Raw genomic sequence first — 13,020 nt, forward strand, 5'->3', positions numbered from 1 at the left:
GAAAAGGTTAAAGTTATATGCCCGGGCCTCCTAAGTTCCATTATTATGACAATTATAATTACTACTATTATGACAGTTATAATGGAAGTTCTCAGGTGTGAATTCATCTAAAAATTGTTAAGCCATTTCTGTCTTCTTCCTTTTAAAGTTACAATACACATTCTGTTTATTAAGCGAGCGCATCTTAGTAGTTTACAATTTTTCTATAGAGCAAAATTTCCTTTATCTCTTAAAAATTCATTCTTTAAAACTTAGAAGTATACCCCTAGTTGCAGTTTACTGGAATTTGCTAAGTAACCTTTTACCTGAGCTATATTAAGAATTCTAATTTTTATAACTTTCAAAATTTATTATATCTCCTGAAAGTCATTTTTTCTACTCTACAGTAATTAACTTTTTATATAACGTTCACAGGGCTGTCCCTTTCTACCCTACCTTCGTCACTTTGATCAAGTTAATATTTTTGTTCACTTACTAATTTATATTTATAAATTTATGTGTGGCTCACTTTGTAATTTACATGTACAATAATCTCACATAATTATATATGTAATAATATTATTGTTAAGGCAGTATATGAGTCTATTAGTGAAATGAAAATGAATATTAAATGTACTAAACAATTTTAATATGAATTTTATTTTCATTTGTCATTAGAGGTGCAATGTAAAATGTAGAGTTATACTATATTAGAAGTTAGCATAGTTACTTTAAAATCCCTCAAAATTAATTTTATATTAATTTTAAGAATAATTGTCAAAATTAAATGTATCTATAAATGTTATGCCAGTCTTTGAATGCCTATGCTGCTGTTAAAGTCTAACTTGGGTTAAGATTATTCGAGAAAGGTGAAGGTAAATTTCTAATGCTTGAGGAATAGATGGGGTGGAATATTTATATGAACCTATTATTTCTTCTCCTAATATACAGCAAAATGCCATCACTTTATATTGCCTAAAATATGATAAAAACATTCAGGTACTTCTTAATAAAAGAGGTGAAATATATTAAATTTGCCAAAACACAGTAGTCTGTTATAACATTAATATTTGCTAAAGTTACTTTATTATGTATATAAATTACATAGCTGAATAATAAGAAAATCTTAATTGTGATTGACTATTAAAGTTGTATTTTTTTCCCCACAACTCTCACTTACCCTCTCTTTTTTAATAAAGTAGTAATTTTCCCTAATATTTCAGTCAAATATGGATAAGTGAGATTTTACTGTATTTTCATATTTCTGTAAGTTTGTATTTGGGCACTTATATTTTTGACTTGGATACAAATACCTTTACTTTTTCCACTGTGGTCTTATGGAAACATATGGTGAACTTGATTTAATTGAGTTTACTACATTTAAGTAATATCTTAGTAAAAGTCTATCCAATGTCATTTCTACACCGAAACCACACTGTAACACTGTTTGTTATGCAGTGAAGTTAAGTATATATATGATGGGCCTGTTTGAGATTCTGTGGAATTTAAATATCTAAGTACCAAAAGACCCTGGAATGAAATTATCTCCCATATGTATTAGGGTGCCCAGACCTGCACTATACAAAGTTACAGTGATGTTCCAGTGTATTTATTTTGAAAGAAAGCGATGCAGACATTTATATTTTACTTTCTTATTGTAGGCTCCCAGCAGTCTTATGGAGACCCTTGAACAGCATCTAAATACATTAGAAGGAAAGAAACCTGGAAACAAGTACGCATTAGTTGTATATTCTAAATAAGATGAAAAATACTAGACTTATTCTTTATACAGTGAGATTTATCACAGTACTACCGTTTTAGGGTATGCTTTATTGTAATTATCCTGAGTTCCCTCAAAACCCCTACCCTTCCCATTAACTTATGACATCATGACCCCATTATAGGTAATCTATCTGCAGGCTAATTCAGCAAACTAGTAGGTTGTACCTGTGTTGGCTGGACTTGCTGATTTATTTATTATTTTGCCCTCAGAAGGGTCTCACAATCCTCAGAAAAAGAATTTCTCGTGCTAAAACTTGAGACTGTCATCATTGGGAGCCCAATTTCCCAAGAAGCCTTGAACACTCTGTTATGTTACCGACCCTACTGTGAAAAAGCAGAGCCTTCAGGAATGGCTTTCTGGATTCAGACTCTTCTCAGGTGGACCCTTCGGCATGACATGCTGCTGACACTTGACAGTTATTTTTCTAGACAGAGTAGCAGTTGAGCAGCGATAAGTGTAGTTTTAATAGACTTTCAACCTTTCTGTTTAGACACTTAGATTTTTGACCATTTTTCCTGACTGCATGCCAGAAATGTCCAGGTTCCATTTTTGTCCTCTCTCCAGCCGGGGTCATACTTGTCGGTTCACAAGACCTGGTACTTTCCCGTCTTTGTACCTCGCTCAGAGTGTAATTCTGCTCATCTTGGGTGCCTCCGCTCCTTGTCTCTGCGTGTGTGCATTTTACACATCCTGGGAGGGCCATCTCATGAGGGCTTCCTTAATCATGCACCACACTGTTTTATGACTCTCCTCCCCACCTCCCCTGCCCCGATATGTGGTTTAAATGGATTTTCTGATTCTTAAGGTCAGGGACTATTTTATACTTCATCATCTCCACCTAGAAACATAATGTAGCTCTCTCTACAGAGTCAGCTTGAAATCTGTTTTTGTTGGTGATCCCAGCTTTATGTTGATTCTGTTTAGATCGACAGCAGAAATTGGTAGAGACAACCCGTGAAGTGCTCATTGCAGGGCTATAGGCTGATCGTGGATTTTACCTGTGATACAGCTACCAAAATGCACCTCCTTTCTGCTTGCTTCTCTCTGGGCGTTCTCCCAGAATCTAGACTCATGTGTTGAGTCACTCTTTTGCCTGTTGTTTAGCTAAGGGTGATTTCTGTCATCTTTTCCAAGTTAGTATAAAAACTATTGCATGTCTTAAGTTTTTGATGGTAAACAACGGAGTAGGGCTCTCTCAGGCTGTGATGGCAGAGCTATTTGGAATGATGGATGACAGGACCTCTCAGGGGCTCTGTCAAGGTTGTACCATTGTCCAAGGTCTGTCCCCACTTCAGTGTGGCCATGGACGATCAGACTTGTGTGTGTGGATTGACGTCAACTGAAAAGACGTGCGAGTATATTAAGTCACAAAAGAGGGTGCCCGCTTCCAGTAATTGCTGCCTTCTCACACCCCTCCCGTATTAGGGTGTCTGGGAAGCAAAATGAGTGGCCTAGGATTTAAGCCAAAGGAGGCAGGAAGCCTGAGAAATTTCCCTCTTCCTGTGGCAGATGGATCCCTTTAGCTGAGGAAATATGCATATGCCAGAGTTAGAGCCTCTCCCTTGGGCCATGCAGGATGCGCATGGGTGCAAGTCAGCTTCTCCGCCCTCTTCCCTGCTCAGGTCCCCGCACCCCACACAGGTCCACCCTCTTGCCTCCTGAAATCTGCCAGGGCTGCAGTCCTGTGAGAAGCCGCCTTCTAGAGTGGATCTCATCAGCCCTAACTTCAGCTCTAAAGCCGCCCCCTTGGGGCTGCTACCAACTATTTTTGGACTATTTGGCTATGGACACTTGGTTACATTTCTAGGAGTAGTAAAATAAGAACCTAATGATCTTCTGTTTTGATTTACCTTGTACTGAGCATAATTTTCCTCTCTCCTTTAAAATCATTTTATGCTTGTCAGATTTCTTTTCTGAATTGGCTGAGACCACCTATGAACTTGTCTTTTGCTTATTCCCTATTTTTAAAATAAATGAACTATAGTAGTTAACTATTTTCTTCTTTGTATGTTTGTGCTTACCTGGGACCTTAAGTGAAGGGTGAGTACTGTATTGAGTGACATTTTTTGCATTTGGTTATTCCTAAAAATGCAAAAAACACTCTTAAAATTCCACATTTGGTATTTAGAACATTGAAAACTGATTTCTGTCCATTTTACACATCTGTGTTTTTTCATTATACTCTTAAAATTTTCTCCTAAGGTGGCTCGCATAAATGGTTTTATTTTGGTCTTCTTTGATCAAGACTAACAGACTCTCTTAGTTGTATATTCAGATATCCCTCTTAGATTTTAGACATCAAAGACTTTTTCACTTGTTTAGTAAACAAAAGATTTCCCTATGGCACGTGGCAGAAGTGCCAAAAGACAATGCTATTAAGAAAATTAATTACTTAAATGGGTTTTCTTTGTCTTCTGGTAGCAGTATAAAACTATTCTAACCTCTAAGTCAAGTAAGTGCATAAAATGAAGCATTTTCAAATGTCTGCTGAAAAATACGTAGGCCTTTTATATTTAGTGCCTTATATCCACCGATACTCGTTTTTGAAATTCTATGCAATACTGTGTGATATGCCTTTGTATATTGTCTGTTTCTGTAATTCCACAGAACAAAAGAGAGAAATTGATTTTATTTTATATGTGGGTTTACTAAGTGTTGAGGGTGCAAGAAACTCAAGTTTATTGTAATCAAAATTATTTGGAAGAGATAGGTTTTTCACATCTGTGTTTTGTTTGTCTTTCTGGCTAGCATTTTTGACCAAAAACTGTGTAGGGATTAGTGTTGTGAATAAGAAATAAAATTTCTTCTTTTGATAGTTTACCATTAACACATGGGAAGTGTAAACCTTAGCATTTTCTGTATTCATCATAGAAACCCATGGATTTGTTTGTAACATTTTACAGGATCTGTGGGTCATTCATTCTCCTCTAAAATTACATTCGTGTTTTATTTTCCCCCAACGTGGTTCACCATGTACTAAATTTCTCTAGCTGAAGTTATCGAAATAAGTATCGGGCTTTAAATAATGTCATTATATATAAAAGATTGTAGCATTTCCTTTTATAAAGGGCGAAGAGCCAGTGGTAGGGTAGAAAATCAGCTGAGGAACAGGTAAAAAGAAGCAATTTGTGTGTTGTGTAGGGGAGGAACAAATGTGCTGGGCACCCCTGTGCTTTTGTCAGGACGGGCTGGAATGTGAAATGTGCACAGACAGACTTGGACTGGAGCCTGAAATCCACCACTAAAGAATGATGAGACTTTGGCGAGTTATTTACCTCTCTGAGCCTCAGAGCCCTCAGACTTGAATCAGTGTTGAGTGATGCTTTTTAAAGCTGTGGCCCCAATGGGAGCACCTCTGGTTCTACCTTTTTGATGAAATCATGGCAAAACCTGGATCTGGTCCATGGGAACAGAAGTCATACATCCTGACAGTTTAGTTTCATACAATATAATTTTTAAGATGTTTGGTTAATTTATTTTTAAGATGTTTGGTTAGTTTATTTTGGTTAATATGTTTATCTGATATAAAACAATGAGATAGGTTCGCTTCCTTCAAAAAATTTGGCATCTAGTGGAGAAGACAGACGAATAAGATACAGTGCTTTAAGTGGGATGATAGTGGGAGACAGGAGATTTTTTTGCTGAATCCATGGGGTAGCTACAAGTGTCATTTAGTAATAGCACTCATGCAAGAGCTTGACAAAGTGATTCTTGTGCCAATTATGATATTTTGTACTTAGGTTTGAGCATGATATTCTTTAGTAGTAGGTAGAGAAATTCTGTCATTTTTACTATATCTTTATTTTGCTACAGAGTATAGAATATGTTAGAAACTTTTATGTATTAGTTTGGAAATACAGTTCAAAAAGTTCTCGTTCATCCTCAGTTCTCTTTTCTATATTAATATTGCTCACTGTGTCAGTGCCACTAAGAATTGGTTCATGAAAATCTCTTGAGAGAGAAACAAATTAATTTCAATTAACTCATTCTTAGAAACTGACCACATCAGATGGCTTCTATGTTTTCTTTGAAGAGTTAAGGCTATTATTTTCTTGAATTTTTATTTAGACTTAACTCGCTTCCTTTTCCACATATGTAAAGAGAAAAAAATGGTAGGAGTGGAGGAATTATTAACCAAAAACTCATTAGGGAATTTTCAACCTCAGTACTAGATTTTTAGATTCCTAAGTTTCTGAGATATAGAGAATACTGTGATTCCATTTATTTCAGTAGACCCTTAGTGAGCAATATAGAGAAGCATATATCCTTTTCTTCATAGGATATGTTACTCTGAAGATAACAGCCCAAGTACACATAACCTAATCGAGTGTAACCCTTATGCATCTGTCTTCCTTATATCACAGAAATCTCTGTTAGCCCTTGCTTTCATGTTCATTTTAAGTGAAAACTTAAATGACAGGAAATGGCAGGCTTGTGTTTGCAAATGAAGTTGAACATAAGAGGTATTAATCTGGCATATAATATTGTTAAATTTCTTTTGCTATATCCAATAAAATAAAAATTCATGATATTGTACAAAACTCCAGTTACTCAATCTCTGCTGATTTTATTTTACTCCTGCCACGTGTGATATTTTCTCTGTAGATGAGTAGAAGGGCATCCCTGCCATTCTCTGAGACCCTGACAATAGTCTTCTTACTGAAATGTCTTTTTTTCTTCATTTTGTTTCCTTACTAATTTATTTTCCACCAACTCAGGTTAGTAAAACCTAAGCTGTTTAGGCAGTCATCTCTGAAGCATGTTTCTGGAAATGATATATATAATCAGTGCTACCAGCAATCTAACTGAAAAAAAAAATGTATGTCTTCCTGATCTTCCCTCACTCCCTTAGACACAAGCATTGAGGTTACTCTTCTTTTTCCAGCTCCCAAGTTCTCACAGGATAATGGGAATATTTCTCATAGATAGTTTTCATTACAGCCATGAAGAAAACCAGACAATCTCTAGGAGTACACACTGTGGAGTATGCACAGTATGTCTCAGCTCAGTATGGAAGCTGAGACACGCATCAGGCACAGGGCTTGTAGGGATCTTTTTTTTAATTCTAGTGTTCCTTTTATGTATCACAATTATGACTAAATGAATCACAATGTGCTTTAACCTTAATGGGTTTTCTAACTTTTAAAAATAATAAACTGGACGATTTTCTAAAAATTCTGTAAAGCATTATTTTTCCCAAGTGTTGGCAATTTTTTTAAAATTCCAATTTGAACAGTTTATTTTTGATGGACGTAGGCAATAAAGATCAATTCGAATAATTAATTGAGTTGCTAGAGATACCAAAAAAAAGATTTTGAATTTAAGAATTTCTAATACTAGAAATTAAGTGGATGGGAGACATTGGAAGCAGATGTTGTAATTGAGTGAAAGATAAAATATATTTTAAAAATAGTTTATCCATTACTAAAAAAGTCTGTATGTAAACAAGTTCATGCTTGACCAACCATCAAACTTAAGTGCTTCTACAAATGTATTCATGTATATCCAATTTTAATTCTTTTTGGTTGCCTTTTAGATCTGGTGCTCCCTCTCCATTAAGTAAGGTAAGTTTGTTTTTTGTTTTGTTTTGACCATTTTAACAACTTTTGATTGTACAGTTCAGTGGCATTAAGTACATTCACATTGTTGGGCAGCCATCGCTATCATCTGGTTGGAGAACATTTGTCATCTTCCCCAGCTGAAATTCTGTACCCTTTAAACACTAACTCCCCGTCCCCCTCTCTGACCACGCTCACCCCCAGCTCCTGGCAGGCACCATTCTACTTTCTGTCTCTATGAATTTGATTACTCTAGGTACCTCAAATAAGTGGAACTGTCCTTCAGTATCTGTCCTTTCATGACTGGCGTATTTTACTTAGCATAGAATCTTCAACGTTCATCCATTTTGTAGCATATGTCAGAAATTTCCTTTCATCTTAAGTCTGAATACTATTCCATTCTATGTGTGTATCACATTTTGTTCATCCATCCATCCATCCATTAATGATCACTTGGGTCACTTCCGCCTTTTGGCTGTTGTAAATAACGCTCCTGTGAACATGGTGTACAAGTATCTGTTCAAGTCCCTGTTTGCAGTTCTTTTGGGTCTACACCCAGAAGTGGAATTGCTGAATCATATGGTAATTGTATTTTTAATTTCTTGAGGAAAGGTAAGTTTTTATGTATTCCCCTTTATATTAGTTTCTTAGTCATATAGCAATGTGTACTTAGCCCTCTATCTGGACTAAATTTTTCTTTAAGTAGACGAAATTTTCATACATTTATATTACAACTGAAAACAAATGTGTCAGTGTTAACGTCTTACTAGTTACAAAGCACTTTCTCGTACTCTGAATCACAGCCCTGTGACATAAATAAGGCACATAACATTGTGCCTGCTTTGATGGTAGAGAAACCAATTGTCATTGGGTATCCTCACAAGCATACCTTTTAGACAGTCTACCGTAATAACTGTCACAACTCCTTCACCTCCCTCTCTCCTTTAGCATCCTGAAGGACAGGATTAGGGTTGTTAGTGACAGGAGTATTCTATAGATCAGTAGTTCACATTTGCCATTGTATTTTTCACATTGCCATTTTCATTGCAAAAATGTGATAAATGTGCTCTTTCCTCTTTGCCAAATTTCTGTTACATAACTGCTGTTATTACAGACAAAAAAGTTGGCATTATGACTGCACAGGGTACCCCAGATACCCTTTACTGTGTCAATACCTGGCCGGCTGCCCAAGAGACCCTCAGGGAGCTCCAACAATCAAACAAAGAAACAAACAACCTAAGCTCCCTGGTGATTCTGCTACAGAGCCAGGTTTAAAATCATTATGTCACATGGGAGAAGATGACAGTGTGGGAAGATGCAGAGTTAGCGTCTCCCCACAACTAGGGAGCCTGCTGGCCGCTGGTGGGGGACTCTGATGCCCAAGGAGATTGGAGGAACCCCAAAGTGAACCGGTAGGACGTAGGGGGACTGAGTGGGGAGGAGAAGTGGATGCCAGACAAGATCAGTGCCCCTGAGGCCAGGGAGATCAGGAGAGGCAGGCGGGAGGGGCCATCCAGGAGGAGCGGGAGAGGAGCAGAGGGCGATTGCCCTGCCCACTGGGGCCGTAGGAGCCTCTAACCTCCCAGGCTGGTCCCCTACAATCCAAAGCCCCCTCCAGGCGACGTGGGTTCTGGGAGCATAGGAGGGAGGCCAGAGAGATTAGGAAAAGCAGGCGGGAGGGGCCCTGTGGGAGGAGCAGGAGAGGAGCAGAGGGTGATTGCCCCACCCACTCGGGCATGGGGAGCCTGCTGAGCTCCCAGGCCGGTCCCCTCCCCACCAAGACCCACCCCTCCCTGCCAGCCACATTGGTCCTCGGGGCATAGGAGGGAGGCCGGGGAGATCAGGAGAGGCAGGAGGTGGTGGGGCGGTGGCCCTCTGGGAGTATCGAGAGAGGAGGGGAGGGCATTTGCCCCACCCCCTTGAACCTAGGAAGCCTGCTGGGCTCCCAGGTAAGGTCCCCCGCCCTCTGAGAACAGGGGTGGGGGGCACGCCTGGGCCCCTTCTGTTCCTTGAGCCTAAGCCCCACCCCCTACTGTCCCCAGGGCCTTTTCTAGCCCTGTGGGTCCTGAGCACTGGCCCCACCCATTGTCCAAACCTCACCCTTGCTTACTCCCTGCCCTCCACAGCCAAGGCCTTTCCCGCCATTTTTTGTTTTCTTTTCCCTCTTCTTTTTTACTATTGTGGTACTGATGTACCTTCCGGTTGATTCATCTATATTTTATTTTTATATTCTCTCTAACATATCTGTTAGTTTCATACTCTAATTTTATTTTTTACTTTGTTATTCTGGTTTTTTTGTTTTGGGGGTTTTTTTTGCCACCCCACGTGGCTTGTGGAATATTGGTTCATGAGCCTGGGGTTGGGCCGAAGTTCCTGTGGTGGGAGCTCTGAGTCCGAACTACAGGACTAACAGAGAACCTCAGACCCCAGGGAATATTCATCACAGTGAGGTCTCACGGAGTTCCTCACCTCAGCACCAAGAAGCAGCGCTCTACCCAGCAGCCTACAAACTCAAGTGTTGGAAGCCGCAGACCAAACAACCAGTAAGACAGTAACACAATCCCACTCATAAAAAAAAAAAAAAAAAAGGCAAAAAACTATGTCACAGATGAAGGAGCAAGGTAAAAACCTACAAGACCAAATAAATGAAAAGGAAATAGGCAATCTACCTGAAAAAGGATTCAGAGTAATGATAGTAAACATGATCCAAAATCTTGAAAATAGAATGGAGGCATGGATTGAGAAAATACAAGAAATGTTTTAACAAAGATCTAGAAGAACTAAAGAACAAACAGAGATGAACAACACAATAACTGAAATGAAAAATACACTAGAAGGAATCAATAACTGAGGCAGAAGAATGAATAAGTGAGCTGGAAGACAAAATGGTGGAAATAACTGCCAAGGAGCAGAATAAAGAAAAAAGAATGAAAAGAATTGAAGACCTCTTAGACAACACTAAACACACCAGCATTCGAATTATAGGGGTCCCAGAAGAAGAAGAGAAAAAGAAAGGGTCTGAGAAAATATTTGAAGAGATTATAGTTGAAAACTTCCCTAACATGGGAAAGGAAATAGTCACCCAAGTCCAGGAAGCACAGAGAGTCCCATACAGGATAAACCCTAGAAAAAACACACCAAGACACATTAATCAAACTAACAAAAATTAAATTCAAAGAAAAAATATTAAAAGCAGAAAGTGAAAAATGAAAATAAAATACAAAGGAATCCCCATAAGGTTATCAGCTGATTTTTCAACAGAAACTCTGCAGGCCAGAAGGGAGTGGCAGGATATACTTATAGTGATGAAAGAGAAAAACCTATAACCAAGATTACTCTACCCAGCAAGGATCTCCTTCACATTCAGTGGAGAGGTCAAAAGCTTTTCAGACAAGTAAAAGCTAAGAGAATTCAGCACCACCAAACCAGCTTTACAACAAATGGTAAAGAAACTTCTCTCAGCGGGAAACACAAGAGAAGGAAAAGACGCACAAAAACAAACACAAAACAACTAAGAAAATGGTAATAGGAATACACATATCAGTAATGACCCTGAATGTAAATGGATTAAATGCCCCAACCAAAAGACACAGACTGGCTGAATGGGTAGAGAAACAAGACCCATGTATATGCTGTCAACAAGAGACCCACTTCAGACCTAGGGACACATACAGACTGAAAGTGAAGGGATGGAAAAAGATATTCCATGCAATGGAAATCAAAAGAAAACTGGACTGACAATACTCATATCAGATAAAATAGAATTTAAAATAAAGACTGTTACAAGAGATAAGGATGGACACTATATAATGATCAAAGGATCAATCCAAGAAGAAGATGTAACAATTATAAATGTTTATGCACCCAACAAAGGAACACCTCAGTACATAAGGCAAATGCTAACAACCATGAAAGGAGAAATCGACAGTAACACAATGATAGTAGGGGACTTTAACACCCCACTTATAACAATGGACAGATCATCCAAACAGAAAATAAATAAAGAAATACAACTTTAAATGGCACAATAGACCAGATAGATCTAATTGATATTTATAGAACATTCCACCCAAAAGTGGCAGAATACACTTTCTTCTCAAGTGCACATGGAACATTCTGCAGGATAGATCACATCTTGGGTCACAAATCAAGCCTTGGAAAATTTAAGAAAATTGAAATCATATCAGGCATCTTTGCTGACCACAGTGCTATGAGATTGGAAATCAGTTACAGGAAATAACTATAAAAAACACGAATACATGGAGGCTAAATAGTGTGCTACTAAATAACCAAGAGATCACTGAAGAAATCAAAGAAGAAATTAAAATATACATAGAAACAAATGACAACGAAAACACGAAGGCCCAAAACCTATGGGGCACAACAAAAGCAGTTCTAAGAGGGAAGTTTATAGCAATTCAATCTCAACTCCAGAAACAAGAAACATCTCAAATGAACAATCTAACCCTACACTTAAAACAACTAGAGAAAGAAGAACAAAGAAAACCCAAAGTCAGTAGAAGGAAAGAAATCATAAAGATCAGAGCAGAAATAAGTGAAATAGAAACAAAACAGTAACAAAGGTCAATAAAAACTGGTTCTTTGAGAAGATAAACAAAATTGGTAAACCCTTAGCCAGACTCATCAAGAAAAAAAGGGAGAGGATGCAAATCAATAAAATTAGAAATGAAAAAGGAAAAATCACAACTGACACTGCAGAAATACAGAGGATTATAAGAGACTACTACAAACAACTATATGCCAATAAAATGGACAACCACAGAGAAATGGAAAAATTCTTGGAAAGGTAAAATTTTCCAAGACTGAACCAGGAAGAATTCGGAAATATAAACAGATCTATCACAAGTAATGAAATTGAAACGGTAATTAAAAATCTTCCAACAAACAAAAGTGCAGGACCAGATGGCTCCACAGGTGAATTCTAGCAAACATTTAGAGAAGAGCTAACACCCATCCTTCTCAAACTCTTCCAGAAAATTGCAGAGGGAGAAATACTCCCAGATGGATTCTATGAAGCCACCATCATGCTGATAGCAAAACCAGAAGAGATCACAAAATAAGAAAATTATAGACCAATATCACTGATGCACACAGATGCAAAAATCCTGAACAAAATACTAGCAAGTGGAATCCCAACAGCACATTAAAAGGATCATACACCATGATCAAGTGAGATTTATCCCAGGGATGCAAGCATTCTTCAATATATGTAAATCAATCAATGTGAAACACCACACTAACAAATTAAGGAATAAAAACCATATGATCCTATCAATAGATGCAGAAGAAGCTTTTGACAAAATTCAACACCCATTTATGATAAAAAAAAAAACCTCTCCAGAAATTGGGCATAGAGGGAACCTACCTCAACATAATAAAGGCCATATATGACAAACCCACAGCAAGCATCATACTCAATGGTGAAAAACTGAAAGCATTCCACTAAGATTAGGAACAAGACAAGGATGTCCACTCTCGCCACTTTATTCAACATAATTTTGGAAGTCCTAGCCACAGCAATCAGAAGAAAAAGAAATAAAAGGAATCCAAATCAGAAAAGAAGAAGGAAAACTGTCACTGTTTGCCAGTGGCATGATACTATACATAAAAAATCCTAAAGATGCCACCAGAAAACTACTAGAACAAATAAGTGAATTTGGTAAGGTTGCAGGATACAAA

At 37.9% G+C, this 13,020-nt stretch overlaps 1 protein-coding gene across 25 annotated transcripts in view; it reads left to right on the forward strand.

The window, feature by feature from the left end:
- Positions 1 to 13,020, forward strand: part of SNAP91 (synaptosome associated protein 91) — a 155,604-nt gene that overhangs the window by 74,935 nt on the left and 67,649 nt on the right. For 23 of the 25 annotated variants that reach the window (XM_065888566.1, XM_065888569.1, XM_065888574.1 and 20 more), the window contains 2 exons: positions 1,641 to 1,711; positions 7,299 to 7,326. In XM_065888566.1, coding sequence (XP_065744638.1) covers positions 1,641 to 1,711; positions 7,299 to 7,326 — 99 coding nt within the window. Of the gene's footprint in view, positions 1 to 1,640; positions 1,712 to 3,796; positions 3,803 to 7,298; positions 7,327 to 13,020 lie in introns of all 25 variants that reach the window. The other 2 variants (XM_065888564.1, XM_065888568.1) reach the window with 1 other exon arrangement.

The sequence above is a fragment of the Phocoena phocoena genome, chromosome 12 (assembly GCF_963924675.1).
Source record: "Phocoena phocoena chromosome 12, mPhoPho1.1, whole genome shotgun sequence".
Taxonomy (NCBI): domain Eukaryota; kingdom Metazoa; phylum Chordata; class Mammalia; order Artiodactyla; family Phocoenidae; genus Phocoena; species Phocoena phocoena.